The sequence below is a fragment of the Micrasema longulum genome, unplaced genomic scaffold, assembly GCF_059751315.1.
Source record: "Micrasema longulum isolate JH-2025_06_02 unplaced genomic scaffold, ASM5975131v1 h1tg000103l, whole genome shotgun sequence".
Taxonomy (NCBI): Eukaryota; Metazoa; Arthropoda; class Insecta; order Trichoptera; family Brachycentridae; genus Micrasema; species Micrasema longulum.
In genome coordinates this window covers 225,529-249,056 of record NW_028277309.1, presented here as the reverse complement: position 1 = coordinate 249,056, position 23,528 = coordinate 225,529, and the positions used below count along the sequence as shown (strand labels likewise).

General features: G+C 31.9%; 1 protein-coding gene across 1 annotated transcript in view; it reads right to left on the bottom strand.

Moving 5' to 3' along the window:
- The window catches only part of LOC148284628 (tubby-related protein 4-like), a 75,551-nt gene that overhangs the window by 48,907 nt on the left and 3,116 nt on the right, over positions 1-23,528 (bottom strand). The window contains 1 exon segment of the mRNA XM_088237557.1: positions 7,057-7,221. Within this exon segment, the coding sequence (XP_088093683.1) occupies positions 7,057-7,221 (165 nt within the window).

Genomic DNA, 23,528 nt, shown 5'->3' with positions numbered 1-23,528 from the left:
GTTGACGGCGAATTGACCAGGCAAGTATAATGATTTTTGGGGGGTCCTAGCGTTTTATCAAAAAAGTCGAACGTGGGGACATGCTAGAAACAAATACTTGGAGTATTAAACCACTGCTCTAGTTATGCAATCCAGGGATGAAATAGAGAAATACGTTTGTGTGGACGCATAACTTCGTATTATATTTGAATCCGAAAACGGATAAAAAAACCAAACACTGTGTGCAATCCCTTAAGCTTCCAATATTTTCGTCATCCTGAAATATTTATACGAAACTTCAAACGCCTGTGTACATGATAGCGTAGTTTCATGAAAATAATTAGACGGCATTTGAGCATTTTTCACAATAATTATGGCTTTCAGTCATGTATACATAGTTTAGTTTATTTTATTTATTTGAACTAAAATAGGCCAGAAGGCCTAATGACATTAGTTAATTATAGCACAGAACACGCAGGCTTACGAAAAACCTCATTTAATTGTTGTTTAACCAACGCGTTATACATAAGTTTTCTACGTACTTAAATGCAGAACAAATTTTACAAAAAACGCTACGATTAACCGTATTATGGATACTTATAACAGGAAATTTAACGACATAGATATATTTACAAAAATATCAAATTTATCAAAACTGGCATAGATAATAAATTGTATTTATCCGCATCTTCCTCTCCGTTCTTCTCAATCCCTGAATAAATATAAGTTTTATATTGAGACGACCTTTTAACATAATTATGTATCCCTGTACTGCGGGCCAACTGTTAGTGACACCTGATTTTTATCATTCGAATCATTTCTATCAAACTTACAGTTGTTATTCTTATTTATATATTATTTAGGTGCGTATAATATGTACTTGTATGTTCGTTTTGAATCAACGTTCGCGTATTGTCATATCTACCTTGTTTTATTGTTGACATTATATCGTATTTACTGCATTTTGTGGTTACCTACCGTTTATTGTTGACATTATATCGTATTTACTGCATTTTGTGGTTACCTACCGTTTATTGTTGACATTATATCGTATTTACTGCATTTTGTGGTTACCTACCGTTTATTGTTGACATTATATCGTATTTACTGCATTTTGTGGTTACCTACCGTTTATTGTTGACATTATATCGTATTTACTGCATTTTGTGGTTACCTACCGTTTATTGTTGACATTATATCGTATTTACTGCATTTTGTGGTTACCTACCGTTTATTGTTGACATTATATCGTATTTACTGCATTTTGTGGTTACCTACCGTTTATTGTTGACATTATATCGTATTTACTGCATTTTGTGGTTACCTACAGTTTATTGTTGACATTATATCGTATTTACTGCATTTTGTGGTTACCTACCGTATTGTATGGGACTCGTTGCACATTATTCGTTCGGTGAGTATTGATTCAATTTTAAAATAAAATGCTTTTTTTTCAGAATAAGGTTTAGAAATTTACCATACTTTAAAAAAAATACAATTTATAACATTTCTTGACTTAAATTTTTACAAAAAGGTTTCAAAAGTAGGTATAAACTATTTTTTAAATTATCAAACTTCTTACCAAGCTCTTTCCTGTACCCTTTTTAATAGAATTTCATATGATATTTTTTTTTACTTACGCACACCCACACCAACACATTCGCACTATTTCCCTCATTCATTCCCACACGCACATATGCACCCTCTCCCTCATTCTATCACGCATAATCACATTCACAGACACACCCATGAATACAAACGTCACACACATACAATTACGTAAACTCTTTTCTTATATATAATGTATTATTAGATTTACTGTGGATTTTTTTAATTGGCTCTAGTATTGTTAATATATTTTTACTTATATTTTTATGTAAGAGCTGTATAAATGCCAAATAAAATAAAATAAATAAATAAATAAGTGGAAATCGAACCTGAAACCTTCCCTGCACGGGAAAGGGGGCCGCCCTTGAAACTCGTGAAATGTCAATAATATTTACAATTTTTCACGAGTTTTAAGTTTTAGACCTGAAAACTGTTAAACCATCGAATCTCTGATTTGTTTAAAGCGATAAAACGTTATAATTAATTCAACAATGTTTTGGGTATGTCCAAATGTTTTGCAGACCGGCTGGATTTCCTCCCTAGGGAGTTATTTAGATCTAAATTTGTTGCAACAGAGAGGTAAAAAACTTTTGAAAACAGACCGGCTAAATTTTCTCCCTAGGGAGTTATTTAGATCTAAATTTGTTGCAACAGAGAGGGAAAACACTTTTGAAAAGGAAAAATGGAATTCTAGGCATTTAGGCTTACGACCTGTCACTGGCTGATTTAAATGGCCCCTTTACACACTGTGTAACATTCACCATTCTGCCTATGTTTAAACATCCATTCTATGTTAAAATATGATTTTAAAAGATTCTAATATTTTTCTGTAGTTTCTATTTTTGGTGCACCTAAATAAAATATTGTAAAAGATACACACTCAAAATAATATTAATCTTTTATAATCTAGTCATAGTTTATTGCTTTCATAGGTACAAATCTACCAATATTGTGTTACTTATCTATTTATCGGAATTGCTTTTCTATAAACATCGACGTCTTTCAATATCTTTTAATGTAACATGTAACTCCAAATTATTTGTCTGTAATGAAGCTTTTATTACCTATTTTATTCGATTTCTTTTCTCTTATCTCGCGAAATGGGTAAATATATACCGACTTTCTATAGTTTTAGTGCGTAGAGAGCTTTTTTCATAGGTACATTCGTAGGGTGAAACTCGGGTACTATTTGAGTAATAAAATAGACTGTAAACTTTACAATTACTTTCTTCATACAGGATCGATAACTTTTTGTGTTAGATGGGCATTTTGTTTTTTTTTATATATTAGATTTATATTTTCATGTTGTTTTTTTTTCATCATATTGATCTATACGTTTTTTCAGCTTTATCTGCATATTCATAATGTTTAAAAAAAAAAATTTTAGGCTTATGGGTGTATTATATTACATAAAAATATGAAATATATTCACAAAAAAATATATAAATAGCTGTTAAATAAAAAAAATAAAAATATTTGTTTCACAGTATCATTATTCTATTTATTTTATTAGTAAATCAAACAGTATACCAACATTTGCAACAAATTTAAATATGAGCAACTCAGTAGGGAGAAAATCCAGCCAGTCTGCAAGAATTTGCAAAACCGGAGACCGGAGAATTCGAAAGACGGGAACATAACCCGGCATATATGTATTTAGTAAAAATTAGTTTTAGGGTCCTTAAAAAAAACAAAACTGTTAACCGGAATCATATAATATTTGGCTTAATTAAATTCCGCCGCTTGATGGCAGTTATTATCAGAGATCGCTGCATCCATTTAATTATTTTTTTTTATATATTTTAATTTAAACAATTTATTTATTTATCATTGACATAAACATAGATATAAAATTGCTTTGACTGTCTAATTAGAGCAAATAACCCAGTTATAAGACAGTAAAAGATATATAATTTTTAAAGCCAAAAACACAAAATGTAATATTTCCACCACATTTTCAAACAGTCTATGGCAATGAACCTCCGCTTCTGGATGTTAATATTGCTAAGCAATGTTCACAGACCGGTGCACAGTTTATTGATGTTCAAAATATCAATGAGAAAGATGTGGCCGACACCATTAAACAATTAAGTAATATTAATTCTCTTGGTCCAGATTTTATTCGACGTTATTCTTAAAAGGTTGCGTGGAACTGATCAAAAAACCACTCTGTTTTTTGGAGAAAAAAAATGTAATACGGGGGTCTTCCCAGAAACATGGAAGACGTCAAAAGTAACACCTATTTACAAAAGTGGATCTAAGTCATCGGTAGAAAATTACAGACCTGTAGCTGTTCTTTCTGCACTAGCGAAGGTATTTGAAAATATCATATGTAGAATCGTCACTTCCCGAGTAGAACCATTTATTATTGATGAACAGCATGGATTCAGGAAAGGCCGCTCGGTTGAGACCAATCGCAAACTACATCACGGAAGCTCTAGACGAAGGACATCAGGTTGACTGTTCACATAATGACTTCGCCGAGGCCTTTGATACTGTTGACCATGATGTCTTATTAAAAAAGCTCTATGAGATCGGTTTCTCGGATGGTATGTTAAAATTAAAGGCGAGCTTCCTCCAAAATAGAAACCAATACGTCTCGTATGGTCTTTTTGCGTCAGAAAGTTTCTATACTTTCTCGGGCGTCCCGCAAGGCTCTAACCTGGGTCCATTGCTGTTCTCTATTTTCATTAATAATATTAAAAAAGTAATTTTGAACGAGCGTTTTCTGTTATTTACGGATGACTTAAAACAATTCTTAAATGTGACAACTTTGGATGATTTTCGTCTTCTCCAAGCGGATATATCTAATATATGTGAATGGGGAAGGCATAACAAACTTAGGTTTAATGTTTCCAAGTGTTCGGTCACGTCTTTCACTAGGGCCCAAAAAACTCTATTTTTTCGCTACAAAATGAATGACCAGAATCTGATACGAACGTCAAATGTTAAGGATCTGGGCGTTAGATTTGTGAGTACCCTGATATTTCATGAACACATAGAGACAATCAGTGGTAATGCATTGAAGATGTTGGGATTCGTTATGCGTACTGCCAGGGTTTTTAAAAGAGTTACTGCTATGCTGAACAACATCGCTCTGGATGTGGATCTGTTCCGTGTATCCGAAGGGGTTTTCCGAAGCAGTATTCTCCTACTATTTTGACAAGAGTCTCTTAATGTATTTTTTGTCTTTTTATAATATGTGCGCATTAAATTTTAGTTTGTAATGTATGTTTTATTAAACATTAATTAATTGAATGGAATTGAAATCCACCCGTCCATCCACCAATTAACTAATTATTACAAATGCGAAAGTGTGTTTGTCTGTTTGTGTTTCATTCACGTGGCAACGGAGCGACTGATTGACGTTATTTTTTTTGCAAAGTGAAATAAGCTACTTCCTTTTCAGAAACAATAAAAGTACACTAAAAAATAATGATATATAGCAACAGTGAGCAACATTATTTAAAAATGAGTAGGCGGTAAGATGGGATGTAAAAAAGGATCAATTTGAAATTGATATTTTGAATTTCTAAAATTGACTTACTTTATACATGGTGATTTGAGTAAAATTGCTTTTCGTTTTGAGTTTTAAATATTGGGCTATAGTAAGATTTTGGCTTTGTGAACAGACATAACGATCTTACGTCGCCATAGACGGGTCGTCGTATTTCTTTCATATCAATGGTCGGAGGACCGGCAATCGATACAATATATCGTTCCATCAGGAAAATTTATATTGCTAAACGACAAAACGAATAAATTATGTAACTTATTTATTTATTTACATTTGGATAATTTATATAGCGCCGTTTTTGTGAAAATCACCTCAAGGGCGCTGTACAATAAATAAATATCCCACCACGTCTTGCAGCTACAGAGCGCATGGATGGTTGGGATTCTTGTTCCTCGTCTCCAATTATGATATACAGGAGCTAGATTACAGCACGACTTGCAGCTACAGAGCGCATAGATAGTAAGAAATCTAGCCCCTATTTACATTTTTTATTTGACAATAAAGTTTAGAGATTTAGTGATATTAAAAAAAAAAGAAAACAATTTATAAAAATAGAAGTTAGATTACAACAAGTCTTGCAGCTACTGAGCGCATGGACGGTTGGAACACTAGACCTCATTTACTAAATTTGGATATTTGATAGTTGATAACATTTACCTATTGAAGCTAGATTACAAATCGTCTTGCAGCTACAAAGTGCATGGACGAGTGAAATTCTGGCCACTTAAAATTATCAATAAATTTACAAAAACAAACATTGAGCATAATAGTTAATTCATAAAGTGTTAGTGTTAAATAGTAAACAATAAAAAACTAAACAGATAAAGCACTTCAACACTATGGATAACATAACACATAAAAATGTCCGAAGGGTAGCTTTCGTAAATTTCGTCAAATTTTGGGTAGTCACTAGTCACTGTCGCACAAGTGCAAACACATGTTGTTTGTTTAATTCCTAGAAGATGGTCCGGTCCACGTGTAGTTGCCGGAGGGGGCAAAGAAGCCTATTGTTCCAACGACTTTGTATCCATTTTAGTCTGTATTATTTCGTTTTATAATGAGTATGAAATTCCCGCTCAATTTTATTTAATTTTTACATTATTATTAGACAAAAGTGTGTATGAGAGTGGTTTGAGGATTGACGTATCACTTTGTATGTACGAGTATATTTATCTTATGTATATAAATACAATAAGTAAAACAAACACATGAAAAACAAATGAAAAACAGTATTTTTGGAAAAAGTTGTTAAATAGTAAAAATAATAAAGATTTCCAAAATTGATTACATAATTTTATTTTTTTTCCACATGTAAGACATCCAGAGCCCCGATTACAATGGGAAGTTAACTGAGTTACCTTCGACTGTCTATAAAAAAAAATCGCTAGTTGTGTACGTAAATGGGTATATTCGCATGAACATTTAAAGTATCTTCGTCGCTAAACTATAATTAAATATGTTTAGAAGAATAAATTGAATGCATATTCTGCTTTTCTGCAAAACTTAATTTTACTTTTTAGATAAAATTTAAGATAAATGTTAACTGTAATCGGGGCCCAGGGCCCCCGATTACAGTGGGAAGTTAACATTTATTTTTTAACATTTAATTTTTTCTTTTAAATATTTTCAATTATAAGTTACCGATGAAGATACTTTAAATGTTCATGCAAATATACTCATTTTCGTACACAAATATCGATTTTTCTTTATAGACCGTCGAAGATAACTCTGTTAACTTCCCATTGTAATCGGGGCCCAGGAGACCCTATCATAAGCCAGCACTCTTGCCTTCTCCCATGTCAGTCCCACGTCCCTTAGCTCCACCGAAAGACCGTCATCGACGGCCTTCCAGGACAGCGCGGCAGAATATAAATTACGATAGAAAAACCTTTGCTAGACTCGACTTTTCTTTGACTTTTGACTGATCGAAAAAATTTAATATAGGAACTTACGTCAGATCTATGTCCCCGGAGATTGTAGTTGGTCCGTTGAGGAACATCCGCATTCTTCCTGCAGTGGCTAGACGTGAAGGTGACTCCAACTATACCCCTGACATTTCCCGTAGCTAGCCACCCCTCTTGGTAGTAATTCGTTCGGTTTAGTTTCCACCCCTCGTCCTAGAAAAAATACATTATTTAATAATCAGAAGCAGTGTACGTGGGGCGCTCACTCCTAATGAGTATCTGGCCTTGCACCTTGTAAATTGTTTTACTTATTTTTTCAAATGAATTTGTTCATTTTACTTTATGTTTCATATTGATTTTACTTTCAGTGCATATTTTTTATTTCTTGCAAATAATACCTATCTTTGTATCATAATACCATATTGTAAATTTAAATCAATAATTCTCTTTTTTTTCGTAAATATTAGTAACATCAAAAGTGTGTTTTTATTTATGTTTTATTGTTAAAGGTTTTTTTATGGTGTAATTGACTAGAATATTTAGTCATTCGCCAAAATCTTTGAATTTAACAATATTTTTCACCAATTTAAATTAACTTTGCTAGAAAATGGGAATCGGGTTGTAATAGAGCAAATATCAGCCCTCTCAAATCTAATTCGGAATTCGCAACAACCGTTTGAATCCGACCAAAACAACACATTGTGGGTAAGGGCTAGCCTTTCTTTTCTGTTTGCACGCGTTTTCTAATAAAAATGGTCGATTCTGAGAATAATTTAACTTGAATTTATATTTTGAGCTCTCAAGGTTTTTATAAATTTGTATTGCAATTCGAAATTCGACTCTATAATTTTGTTGTGATACTAATAGTAAATATGTACCAAGAATAATACATATTATGTATATACTAGAAGTACCTACATAATCTAGCCACGCTCTACAAATTTTAACTTGGTTATTATTATTTTAAGAACGGATCGAATAATATATGTTACGTACTCTGCTCAATTTTGGTATGTACATCGCTATGTTTTTTACATTTGTTGGAAAATAGTGAACATACGAGTACGTAACCAATTGAATGGCATTTATTACATAGCGACGGAATGAAATCATCCGTTTGATCACGGAAATAGTTCTCAATTTCATTTTGAGAATCATATCCAGCGGACATGAAATATTTCCGAAGAAATCGTTTGAAAAGTATCCGGAAGTGAATTTTTTATACTTTTTTTACGTCTAAAGATTTCCGTTTTAGCGATGTTTTTCCTGCTATATATTGTAGAAAGCTCTTGAATAAAATTATGGAATTCATCTTAAAATCTCCGTATCTACATTCGTTTGATCTTTAAAACTTATCTTGTTTCTACTTATTTAAGTTAACTCATTTAAACAAAACATTTACGTCAGCCCTCTGAACGATTTTGAAAAGTAATTTTTTGAGTAAAATATCAGATTGGGAAAAACATAATTTCGTATTTCGCGCCCTTTTTTTCAACTAAGTATATCTTGTTCATCGGATCATACGATACGGCGTTGTAAAGTTGTGAGTGTATACTACAAACGCTTTTTTGAAAGTATTGTCCTTGGTCTGTTCAGTCGTAAACTATCGTGCGTCGAGTATTTTACTCTTTCGGTTCGTGCTGCACAACAGTAGGTCGAGCAATTTCGTTTTGGTGTAGTGGAAGTGAATTATGCACCACGCCCTGGCAGGCTTGTCGTCGAAAATGTCGGTAAAATCATGGAAAATTTCAATACAGACCGTCATGTTAGCAGTCGTAGCATTGCTTAAGAGCTGAGCTGAATATTGATCATAAAACCGTTTTAAACCATTTGCAGAAGGCTGGACTAAAAAAATGATCGATGTTTGGGTGCAACACAAGCTGACGCAAAAAAAACTCATGGCCCGAATTTCCATCTGCGAATCGCTGTTGAACCGCAACAAAATCGATCCATTTCTGAAGGTAACTGGTGATGAAAAGTGGGCCTCTTACGACAATTTAAAGCGACAGAGATCGTGGTCGAAATCCAACGAAGCGGCCCAGACCGTGACCAAGTCAGGACTGACGGCAAAAAAGGTATTGCTGTGTGTTTGGTGGGATTGGCAGATAATACTCTACTATGAACTGCTTTTCTATGGCCAAAAGCTCAATTTCGCCCTCTACTGTGAACAACTCGACCGTTTGAAGCTGGCGATTGAACGGAAACGGCCAGCATTGGTAAATAGGAGAGGAATCGTGTTTTATTAGGACAACGCCAGGCCGCACACATCTTTGATGACGCGCCAAAAGCTCCGGGAGCTCGGATAGGAAGTTCTTATGTGTCCACCCTATAGTCCGAACCTGGCATCAAGTGATTACCACATGTTCCTGTCTGTAGCCAACGCGCTTGAGGGTACAAATTTGGCCTCAATCGAGGCCTGCCAAAATTTGAACAAGGGTTTCTACGACAGGGGCATTATGAAGTTGGATTCTCGTTGACAACAAGTTATCAAACAGAACGGCGCATATTTGATTGAAATCAAACAATTGTAACACTTTTTATAAAGCATTGAAATAAAGCGAAAAATTAGAAATTACTTTTTCCCCAACCTATTATAAATTTTAATCTTCTTGAGACATGTTAGGGTATACTCTTAGTTAAATGATAGAATTGGAGTAATGTATTTATTTTAAAGGGAATACTATTACGCTTGTATTATTTTTATGTGATACAGTCATGTATAATAAATTAAATTAGCCCTTAAACGTTTGATCACAAATTATTTCAGAAACGAACTAAAATTATGAAGGGAATACGAAAAAACCTAAGTATTTTCATGGCTGTTGCCCTGTAGTTCTCTATTTTTATAAGTTATAACACGTAACACTAACGATTCTGCCAACGTTAGAACCGCAATATTTCCTTAGTTTTTTTAACTTCGATCTAGGTATTATTATATAATCCAGCCCGTGTATATCTACATAAAATTTACCTGCTTATTCCTAATATTGTTGACTTTGGACAGATTATTGATCAAATAATCTTGAATTTTCCAAGAAACGAGATTGGATATTTGAATAAAATATTTTTGGTATAAGCATTAATCGAATTTTCATTAATTTCTTAATGTACGGAAAATTCTAGTTAATTCTATCAATGGGTAATTATTTATATCGTTTACGACCTTACAAGACTTGACTTATGTTATTTGATAAATTATTTAAGAAGCAGATTCAAATATTTGTTTTTTTTACAAAAAAAATAATTAAAAAGCCGGCTTACACTTTTATGTATCTACTTATCCTTAAATACTTAAAGGTAATCCGTGAATAGGTTAAACTATATTTTAGGCATTAATAGAAAACGTACAAAAGCTAAAGGTATTATACAATGATTCACCTAGGTATTAAAGATAATAAAGGATTATCGATTTTGAATATAAGAGAATGGGGTAACTTTTCCGATCATAAACCTTAACCTTCTCTAGCGACATAACCAATAACTTTAACTAAAGCGTGCGCCAGAGTATTTTCTTGTTACAAGAAACCATAAGACAGAACATGTAAATACATAATCATAAATGCAAATACCATTGAATAAACTTTTTTAATATGTTTCCTATATACGCGATATCTCCGGGGTACAATAATATTACTTATCCACTAACATAATATTATTTTCCAACCCAATTATTTTCCTAATAACTTCTACATAAACTAAAGAATGGTTATGAGAAATATGGTAACTCATTATTGCACAATTTATTATTTACGCCCAACAGTTATAAATATGGAATAAGTCATACAATATTATTTATTTAAATTTTAAGTGTACCTGCGATTTATTAATATAATGTAAGTATTGAATATTACAATATTTTTTTGTTTATTTTGCAGCAGTAATTTAATATAAAATTTTGAAGTTCAAATTAATATCAAACACTGATTATGAATATTATATAAAATCACCCTACGTGTATATATATGATCATCCTGACAGTTTATAGTTTTAAAAATATAATATTAAAATATGCTTGAGTTCCATTTTTTAATCACATTCGTGAAAAATTTGCATAGTATTAGGTCGGTTGAATATTTTTTTTTTTATTTCAAAACTTTCTACGCTGTATTTGGCGGGTTAATTGCTATTTAGCAATTTTTTATTTGTTCCAACAAACCAAACTAAAAAATAAATTTGAATCTTTTTTTTTTACATAAGTAACAAAATAAAAATCTCGGAAATATTTCGGTACATTCACTTATGATTGAATATGGAATATCTTTCTCCGTGTCTACATAAAACGTAGTTTTTGACGTTTCGGACTGCACACGAACTTTCAATATGCGCCCTGAAAACGAAAAACCCAAGCTACCAACATTATTTTCATATTATTTTTTTCCTAATTCGCACGTAAACTAATACAGTATGTTGAAATGTCATTATTTACTTGAAAAAAAAATCAGAATATCTACCAATATCGGAATGTTGCTTTTAGTAATAATTGATCGCATTTATTAATATCAATTACTTCATTTAATTTATTTGATTATCGAAATTACGCTTCAGGTTGCAGAGACCAGGATAACGTCAAACGTAGGTATTTAATATTGCAATGAAAAGGATAAAACGAATATAACCGGAGATCTAAAAAACGGTCCCTGGGGATTTTGTTTTTTTTTTCATAACCCACAAAACGAATAAGTTTGCCAGCGTTAGGTAATTTGATAAAAAACGAAAAATACTCTACCAACCTCAAGCTTTAAGTGCCATATAAATAGTACGAAATTTCAAACCTACCATAATGGAATCATTACCGAAAATACATTTTGGTTTTTAATTAACATCTGAAAGTTCAAAAAATTTTCATTGATGTTTTTTTACTGTGTAAATATTCGTTTTAACGAAGGTAAAGTCCACAGAATAAATTATTTTATGCTAAAGCACATTAGTTGCTCTAAGGTTGCTGATGAAAAGTTGAAACTAAAAATAACATGAAGAAGCTTTTTTCAATATCTATCGGGAATGTGGAATGAGAAAAATGTCAACAGATAGAACTGGAATTGAAAAGAAAATTGCATGGGTAAAAAACCCACCATCGACACCCGCTGGAAATGTTTGATTTTGCTTTGAAAACGAATTTTATTGGTGCCTCTATATTTCCAAGCGTTATTCGAATATTTATAATACTAGTATAATGTGTAGGTTACAAGTTATAAGTAACACCGTGCCTTTCAGTAGGTGTTTTTTTTTGTTTTATTAATAAATAATAGGATTGACTATCTAAAAAATACTCCATACGGAGAGGAACTAAGAATTCAGTTGTGTTCGAAATAGAACTAATGCCTAATAAACGGAAATTAGGAATTGAACTGAATTTGTTTTAGTCTTGTTTATTTGTCCTTTATTTATGACTCCAATGATTAAACAACTTATTGAAATACAAATATATAGTTTGGAGGGCACTTATTCTTTTGCTAAAATAAAAATTTAAGTTAACCATAAATGCTGTAGCTTTCAGTCGGTCCAAACACTAATAAAGGTGTTATTGATAGTTAAACTATTAACTTTGTGGTCAAACATTTTACTAAATGTTATTAAATATTTGTATATAACCACTTACTGACTTTTCTTAAATTAAATTAATTCTCAAACAACAGAATATTTTCATAATTTAATCAGTGCATGTTTGTCCTAATCAGTGCATGTGCTTATTAAAATGCATGTCATGTTGGTTTTATGTTTTTGTGCAACAAATATGATGAAGGTGTATAGTGGGTTTTGCATGTTGGTTTGCATGTTGGTTTAATTGGTGCCCTGACGAAGAGACGGGTACGTCTCGAAATCGGTAGAGATAGAAAATTCGGTAAGCGGTTATGTACAAATATTTAATAACATTTACAAATAAAGGTGCTATAATTCACGCGAAAATGTCACAGTGAGTATAATATTTTTCATAGTTTATGTATCGAGGCTTTGCTGACAGAATGCAATTAAGTCATTTAAATAAATTCCGTTATAATCGCATTCGAAGGTTTTTTATTCTTTCGCATTATTTTTCCCAATTTTTTTAAAATTTTATTTGTTAAGTTAAGACATCTTGCACCTATATTTTAAAATATTCGAAATATGTAAAGGCTGTTGACTTAATGCATTGTGACAGTATAGCCTCGATATGTCTTGACAATAAAAACTACCAAATAAGTATTTATTCGAAAAATAAAAAAAGGTACAAAATTGTACACCATAATAAATTTACATCACTTGGCAGTCTCATAGTGGCTAAAATGTTGCCTGCACGTACGACACGTACGTTAGGGAGGGCCAATATTTTTTTTTTCCGAATTTTGAAATGAAAGGGGTCTAAAAAGTTGGCTTTTGGATTACTCAGAATGCAAAAAATATTCGATACTACTTTTGGCCCTCAACCAGGCTTGAAGTTTTCGAAAAAGTCGATTGTTTTTAGTAAACCGGCTGTTATTTCGTATTTAAGTAAGAACATCAGTCTAATTAAATGTTATAATGTGCATTAAACCTTATTAAATAAACATCTAAGGGCGTGAGTAGCACTTTGTTTTGTAATAAATGGGTAGCATTGTTTTAATAGGCCATTGTTTTCGTCAATATTACCCAGGCGCTCGACGGAATTAGTTCCGCTGAGTGTAAACTTTTTCCATTTCGGTAGTTTTAAAGCGCGTTTGAATTTGTAATGTGATTAAGTTATTTCTTTACTAACATAAAATAATTTTATCAATATAGATAATAACAAAATGTTCAGACAGTGATAAACTTCAAACCTCGGTTGAGGGCCAAAAGTAGTATGGAATATTTTTTTAAATAATTTTTACGTTCAATGTGATCCAAAATGCAACTTTTTAGACCCCTTTCACTTTGATGTCTAAAAAAATAAAAAACCTCATACATCATCGGCCCACTCTAACGTACGTGTTCCACTCCTGGTTCGATCACAACAATAAGATGCGTTTTTCTCAAACATGGATGTTATTATATGGACTTCTTTTCCAGTGTAATTGGGCTTCTTGGCCTGTCGTGGTGCAAGAAACAATGTACAAATTCAACATGTTTCTATACATTTATTGACTAACATTATTTGAATAGGTGCGAAGGTTTTCACGGTCACTGTTATCAATATGTTTCCTTTTTGGGTGATACCGTGTAAACACGGTACAAATTACTAGTACTTAAACACACACTTTTTTCTACAAAACATTCGGTTTACCCTGAAGATGGCCCCTGCAATGGTAGCCGAAACGTCGGAACAAATCCAACACACACGGTATCACCCAAAAAGGAAACATATTGATATCATTATTTGACTTGTTTTTTTTCAATACATCGTTAATATGACCATTTACTTCACTGGTACCGTAGTACCTAATCAAATGTTGTATGGGGATGGAAATTCAGTTAATTTCTGACTAACCCTCCGCTCTGAAGTCTAAATTGAAAAAGGGAATTCAAACGCTTTTTTTTCATAATTCAATCAGAAAATAAAAACCCTGCTTTAAATTACAGTATAAATTAAGTCGTTCTACAATCATAATGATTCTTGAATCATGATAAAGTCGTCCTTTAATTAAATAATGTACCGTGTTTGGAATTAATGAACAATAATTTATTACATTCTTAGTAAAATTGGTTGCAAACACGCGGTGACCTGGTTTTGGGATATATATATTTTTTTAGATGTTTGAGGGGTTTTGTGTAGCTACTTTTATTCTTATCGTAGTGCATAATGAACGGTGGTTTCAAACCTCAAAAGGGTCTAGAAAGATATCCTAGAAAGGGGAATGTTATTGGCAGTTCAAAAAGAAGATAAATTTCTCGTTTGTTGAGAAAATAGATTTCCCAGGAGACCTTAAAATAAAGGGTTTCAAAGTATAAAGTTTAGTTAAACATTGATATGTATTTATTCGTCCATAAACTATGTTTATTTTCACAATGTCAATGTGTTTTTTTTATTAAGGTACACTTATTCTTCCATCCTATAAATTTATTCACATATTTATTCTTTAGTTTGTTAAACTTTGAAGATCCGTAAATAGTACCAAATATACAAATATCTAACTATTTAGATCAGTGATTCCCAACGTGGACTATATCGACCCCCAGGGGTCTATGACAACCTGCAAGGGGTCTACGTCAACGAAAAAATAATTTGGGGGTACATGAAATGAAAATAGGGGTCCACGATAGTGGATCTCAACATACACTGGTAGTACTTCTGTACTTCTGGCTGCAAAAAAACATACCTGTTACTTATCCTGTATTATGGAATATAGCGAGCAAATTTTTAATTTCCTTTCCATCATCATACCTAGTGGAAAGGAGGTTCAGCGCTGTTACCAATCTCCTAACGAAAAAAAGAAACAGACTGGACATCATTGGCCGAGGAGATTTAAGATTAAACCTGACAAAATTGACGCCAAATGTTGATAATTTATTATTAAAGCAAGCAAGGTTCATCCTTCCCACTAAAAACATTTACTTATTGCTTAGTTTATTTTATGTTTATTTTATGTTACGTTTATTTTATATAACAGATACAAAATTTTATTTTGAGTAGTTTTAATTTAAATTCAATTAATAAATGTATAAAACTTAACATTTGTTTTAACTTTAAGTTTTTAACACTAAACTTCACTACAGTTAGAAATTTATGAAAACACAATATCAGGTAAGTAGTCTACCAAAAACCGAAAAACATGGCAAGGGGTCTACGACACAAAAAAGTTTGGAAACCTCTGATTTAGATGAACGTTCTAGTATAGTATTTTTGACAATGGTTGCTAGATAATGGTTTTCCGCGGTGAAAATAATGTGATGCAGCGTGGAGATGAATTATAATATGAATTTAATGGTGATGTTTTACACTAATAAGTTATGAGCATGCATTACTGATTCAAAATTATTAAAAAATACACATGGGAAACCTACGAAACACAAGTTTGGTTCGATGCAATGTGTGTCGTACAAAAATGTATCAAAAATTCTAATACTCAATTACATTTTTTTGTCAATACTATCGCTATCATTCTTTTCCAACTAATCAAATCGTATTCATTAAACATCACCTATTTCATCTGCAAAAACGTCGTGAAATAGCGGATATAATTTATTAACTAAAAATTGCGTCTGGTTCAATCGACTTTCCTGAACTACTATGCAAACTTTCTATCAATGTTCCTTCCAAAGTTCTAAGAAATAACCTTCTTCTTCACATACCTTTTGTCTCATCTAATTATAGGCAAAATTCATATTTACGGCGAACTTTTAATATTTTTTTATGTAATAAATAAATCATTTAACATATATTTATTTGCAAATAATCTTAATGACGGACGGCGTTTGCTTTCGAAATAATTCGTAGTATTTTTCTTGTCTTTTGAATTTACATTAAATTACTATTCATTTTATGTTCGAGAATCTTTTTTAACTTACTGTGATGCTACTTGTGAAAACCTGTAATTGGCTTATTTGTTATTTGTTTTGTTATATATATAAGATAATTATAGCTGTTGGTTATCCAAATAAATAAAATAAAAAAAATAGTGTAACTCAATTACACTGATAACACATATTGAACCGTCAAGATGTAAAGTATGAAATATACATTGCTCCGCCTGATAATGTTGTAGAAAAAATAATGGAAAAGAAGTATTGGCGGGAAAAAAGCTGTCCCAAAAAAAATGTCGGCGACGGGACAACGGAATACTGAAGATCTAGGGCGGACGCTGCGCTGGTGGTACCAGGAGCCGATCGACACAAACAAGAAAAATTATCATCAATACTAATGCATAGATATATTTGCAGATTTTATCTAGAAATTGGATGAATTAAAACCGAATGGAATTATATTTATAACAGTTAATGCATTGTGATATTTTTTACGATCAAGGATCTATTGTGCACTGTATAAAATAGTCGTCAATTAGGCTTCACGTCATGCAACCCTCCTTTCTTCCGAAACACAATGTAATCCCATTTCGGATTACTAATTCAAGCATCGATCACGTTGTGATCCGATTGTTTGCGTTGGCGCTCCCTCCGATATTGACACCTCTTCGAAAGCCATCAATAATTCTCCATACCGACTACCGACCGCACCTACCCGTGCCTCTTATATTATCACCCCTCTTCGATGAACTTTAATTTCTTATTATTCGTTTCCTCTCATTCTACGCATCTGCGAATAGACGATAGACGATCGGCATAGACGGTGAAGTTAAAGTGAAAAGAAATATGAAAGAAGCATTCATGCGTGTGTAGATAGTGCCAGAAATTTCTTATAAGCGTATCTATCAAAAATTTATACGTAAATAATCCTAAAGAAATCGTTAAGGAAAAATACGCACAGTCCCATAAAATAATATGCCAATTCAAAGGTTATGGAGGATAGCGGTGCGAGTTTATGTATATTATTTTAGAAATGTAATCATTTTGCTACATCCAAAAACGTCATTATTTAGATGTAAGCTTGAAAAAAATATTTATAATAATATTTTAATTAATTACACAAAAAATCTTACGGAATCAAATCTGAAAGTAATTAAAAAAACGTTCTCCCAATCAAAGTTATTTTATTTATCTAATAGCTTTTTAAAAAAATACGATTCTTTCTCCAATTAACTAATTGTTTTTTTTTATCGCGTAAACTTAATTCTTATCCTGTTCATTTTAACATGAGTAGAAAAATGAACATGGTGTTAAAGAATTTTTTGAATGTACCCGAATGAAAACATTCAAAAAAGAAAGATCACATCTGTCGTGACATGATAAAATAATTCAAACGACCTTTATAATAAAGTACCTAGGTTATAATAACCACAAAATTAATATACTGAGACGATAAAATATAAGATAAAGAATGGTCAAGAATAAAAAATAAGTAGGTAAACATACCTTTGTAAAACTAATAACATAGAATGTAGGATTCATCCAGAGATGTTTAATTTCCATCATCATCATTATATGGAGATACATTATATTTACCTCCGTGTTATTCTGTTCTATCAAATGTTATTTTCTCATTTCGTATTGTATTGTGTGATTTAAGTATTCCGGACCCTTCAGAAATGTATATTGCAATTATTATCGTAGGTACCGTACTATCAATTATGACAACAAAGCAATGTGATTTCACTTACTAATATTTTGTCTTCTTTTACATCAGCGTTCGTGTTTCCATATCATTTCGTATTTTTTTTACGAAATTATATTTCGACCTTTTTACAGGAAGGGATGAAATTGTCTAGACGAACCGACCTTCTTCATCAAATAATTTACCAAACTCGTTTCTACGAATGGAATTATTGATACTCGCTTTAATTAAAAGTAAATAAAACGATGTGACGACTCACAATTGGTTAAATATAAAAAATACTGAAAAAACGACGACGATAGGAATAATCTTGAATTCTAATACATACAGGTTGGTATCGTAAGTATGAAATCATTGATCTGAATAGTGCGAAAGATCTTAACCAGACATAGAATTACTCGCAAAATGTGAACATATTACGTATATTTACATTTCTTGAAGGGAACAATAATTATGAAGATAAAAAATAAAAAATAATATTATTCCGAAATCTTAAAAAGTGTTCGTATTTAGATTTAGGTAAACCTAAATCTGACATTTAAAAGTTTTTTTAAATGTATCTTAATGTAACGCATTCAATTAATATTAATTATTCTTATAATAGCGTAAAATACTTATTCTAAGAATTACTTAGACGATTAAAATGTTCTTTAACAATATTTGCAATATAAAATATAATATATAAATGCCCATCAAATTTCAAGGTGGAAGATATCATAAGACGGGAAGCATGATATGAGCATTTTTAAAATTTCAAACATTGTAGGCAACTTTTCCACGTGTTTAATATATACAATATGTGTATATACGTTCTAACAATACTCTAAAATACGATTTAAGTAACACAAAAGGTATCCGATTTAAATTGAAAAACGATGAACCTTGAAAGGGTTATGGAGCATAAACACGTCTGCAATAAGAATTCTATACAGTATAGAATGATTGAATGTATATTATTATTTTACATTGTGATTTATGTCTTTTGTAGGTCGATTTAAAATATTTACGCGGCCAATGGAAGCGGGTAATTTTGACCAGTGCAGGATCAAGAGTATTGCGTCAAAATACTGAGCCGCTATTTTCTGCAGTGCGGTATTAAATACTTGAGATCTACAAATAAATACATAAATAATAAACATATCATAGTCTAAGCGAACGAAATAACACAAATAAATCGCTGGTGCTGGCTACACTTGTTCAAATGCATATTAAAAAGCTCGAGTAGGGGTAGAAAGTGAAGGCGAGATTTCGTTAAGAGTTTCATGTTTGTGACGTTTACAATAGCTAGATAGGAAAAATTAAATCTTTCCAAACAACGTCTTTATTATATTTGTGAGAACTCAATTTCCAGAATTTTTGACACTAATTATTTATCTCCCGATCGTGTCAGTGTTGTGCTAGAAGAAATTGTGGACAGATGAGTCACATTTCAAAAGAGAAGGCGTATTCAATATTTTCAAAATTATCATAGCTGAGCTATAGAAAACCCTCAAATATCACGACATCCAAAATTTCAATACCAATTTAGTGTTAATTTATGGACTCCAGTCCAATATTCCAATATTAAACAAAAACATTATAGGACATTTTGAGTTGCCACAACGTTTTAATGGTGAAAGTTGTTTAAATTTTCTTCAAAATGACCTTTTTGAGCTTTTAGAAGATGTCAATTTAGATATTGGACAAAGGATGTGGTTTCAAAATGACGGTGCTCCCTGTCATTATGCTTTAACAGTAAAGACATTACTTAAACCGGGAGTACCTCAAAAATGGATAGGTTGTGATGGCCCAATTAGGTGGCCAAATTTAAAACCAAAATGCCCGGTTGTATCATAAAAGCGTGCCAAAACATTTCGGATAAACATAGTAAAAGGATTGTGTAACTTCTATGTCTATGTCTAGTCTATGTGCAACTGCTTCTATGTCTATGTGCAAGTATGTCTAGCGGCACAACTGCGAAGCTCTTTTTACTTGCAGGGCTGCACTGATAGGAATACGTTTTTAAAATAATATAATGGATGTGAGTTGATATTCTTTTTTCATTCCCAAAATCCAGTGAAAATAAATAAATGGATCGAAATGATAAGGAATTTCAGGAAAGAATCTAATTGGGATCCACCAAAAACGAATATTGATTGATGACGTTAAAATACATTTTAAAAATGAGTATCCTCCAATTGGTACCATATGCATAATCGTTGAATGCAGCTCTGGTGTAAATAAACAAACTTAACTACTACTAACTAACTATGGGTACGTTTTCGTGTCAATACTTTTAAAAATATTTTACTTTATAGGGCGCGTCTATTTATCAATGTGTCAACGGCGGCATGTAATGACTTTTAGTTCTTGGTTATTTAACGTGGTTTTAATTTCAGGTTTCAGGTGTCGTATTAGTTTCAATCTCATGAAAATATCATGCTTAAAATTCTTAGAAAGTACATTAACGTTTTATTTTTCTGTTTAAAAATAAATTGTCATTTGTTGTACCTGCATGAAACAGTTTGCGTGTATATGTAGCATAATTTTTATATGCTTACATTGTGTTCAACCCTAACCTAGTTAATTAGCAGTTAGCCTGTGTGGAGTTCGGCCCTGGATGCGCGCATTCGAGCGAATATTGCATTTTCTATTTTTATAAGTCCATTGCTTTAAAATCAAATAGATTTCTATGTTCTTTGTTGAAAAGGGCAGTTCAATTAACGCAAGCCTTGCTTAATGTATGTGGCAGCCGACTTCTCTTTTTCCAACAAAAATAACACTATTCAAATATTAATTATTTACATTTTGTATAAACATAAGTTCGAATAAGTGTTTTTTTCAATTTACCGATATTCAGTCATTATCCAAAGGTATCAAAAAGTAAATCATAATGATATCTGTAAGTATTCTGTGACTGCAAGTCCACCCGGAAACGAATACCCACTGTCATCTGACAGTGAAGAAATTTAATCATGAACACTTGCTATGTGTAAACAATAGATTGTCAAAACACCCAAATTACTAATAAAAAAGTGCTGATACTAGCGGATAAAAAATCGTAGTACACGACCACAAAATCCCACCAGGAAGTAAAATGAATACTGGACAATAACGATATAATATAAGTGGTAGTATTTTTAGTTAGTCAACACCTCAGACAGTTCCAACTTGTAGTCAGATAGTTCAATACTTACACAGTTAATAACTAAAGTAAAAAGGCTTATGTAGTTACCCTCTCGGTTACATGTAATAAATACAACATCAACGCGCGACATCGTTTTCTTCTGTCACCACCAAATGGGTAGGAGCTCCCATGATTTCCACGTGCATAATTCCTACATATTTATAAACTCACGGGTCACTCTTGTTTGGCCAATTAATTGCAGATTTTGCTCCCAACTGGAATTGTCAGAATGGTGAATTAATTTGAAACATATTTGATTTGTTTTTTTTAAATGTGATATTGATCCCGAGTTGTGGATTCCTGGCAAGGTCAACACGAAACGTCGGTTCGAAAGGTCGTTTTACATTCGAGATACGGTGCATTTGGTTGACCAGTACTGTGCCCTATGAACCATTGGGAGTGGATAAGGAAATTATGATGAATCCTTAAGTGTTTTAAATAAGTACCATTATTACGATTAGAGTCAAAAGTATTAGGCAAGTTGATAACTTGTAAACTTGTAGATAAAAACAATGTTGAAATATTTGAATTTTCCCAGAACTGTAGATTATTAGTATCATTCGCAAACGAATGGCATCTTCACAAGTTCACTTATGTGTACACTCTTCTTTATGTTGTTTCTCAAGATGTGCTCTAGAAGATGGAATGAAAGCGCTCCCCTTTACGAGTACCTAACCCTTCTTATTATTTCTCTCTCTTCTCTTTTCTTTTCTCTCATCCTCTCACTGGCACCGAGAGCTCTCAAGAAGAGCTCTTCAAAATTACCAGAAATATCACAAACAAGATACTCTAGTGAACAGATCATTCAAGATGTACCCAGCTAAGTTGATTTTACGATTCTAATTCTAAAAAAAATAATTTATATCTACAGTGTATTTTTTACGAATGTGAACACTTTACAATATATGTATATATGATGCACAACTATGTTAATAATATTTTAATCTTACGTAGGTCGGTACAATTAACACATTATATTTAAAAATCCTTAATACCTACTTAGTTGATATTTTAGGTGTTGAATTGCATTCAATAGCCTAATAAATTTCAAAATGTCCAAGTAATATTCCGTAAGCAAGGTTATTAAAGGGCAATAATAATTACAATATTTTGAGTTAGTCCAAATGTTTTTAGACAAAATATTCCCTTCTTTAAAATGCTCTCCAACTCTGATGTAATTTGTAAATTACAACAATAATTATTTAATATATTATAAATGTTTTACATAATTGACTACGGCGGTTTTTATTTTGTAAAAAAACGAACGGAAGTCCACATAATATTTATTTTTATGACAATTATTTCGCTTTAAGGGGACATTTTGTGACACGCAGCCATTAAAAAATGCTTTTATAAGATGGAACAATAATTATCGCAAAACGTTCTTAAATTTTAAATCTGTATTAATTCCAAAATACGGATTTCCCAATATTTCATTAACCTTAATTTTCCATTACGCGTATTTCAGTGTGTGCTTTTTAGCCACCATATTTAAAAAATATTTTTTTCTTACGTAGGTAATATTACAATATATCTATATTTAAAAAGCTGTCCAAATATTACAATAAAAATGACAGCATTAATAATACAGAAATTAGTTTACCCGGTCGAAACCTTTTATCATTAAAAAGTTCATTAGTAATACGAGATCCAATCATTTTAAAAGCAGATAATATATTTTAAAGTTATTATTTACTGATACTTATATTGTAATTATTAATTACGATTTCAATTCAGGTTGAAATGCTCCCCCTTGCCATCATTATATAATATGTATAAAGGGTAGTTATTAATAAAACCTCCCGTTTGAGGGTAAACTCAAACCATCCTTTTTTCATGGCACTGACGTTTTCCAATCACGTTTCATAATTAAATGAATAAAATATTTTATACAGAGTGATCCGAAAAAAGGTGGCAGTAAAAATATATCATAGAGAAGAAGAGAAGATAAAAAATAGCCATTTTAATTATGGGTGTGGTTGCACCAAACATTTCGTTCCACGAGATATTTCATCGTCATCATCATTTCATCATCCACACGCAATGGTGCAAAGGGCATTGTTACACGAATGCAAGATGATCAGTCTTACAATGACGGGTGAAAAATACAATTATGGGTATGAAATCGAGAGAAGATTAGTCTGTCTCGTGGCATATTGGATGGTGCGTTCGCCTACCATGTTTGACGCCCGGAGTTCGATTCATGACAAGGTCATTTTTTAAAGAAATAACCCGCTAAACCCCTTTTTTCGAGGC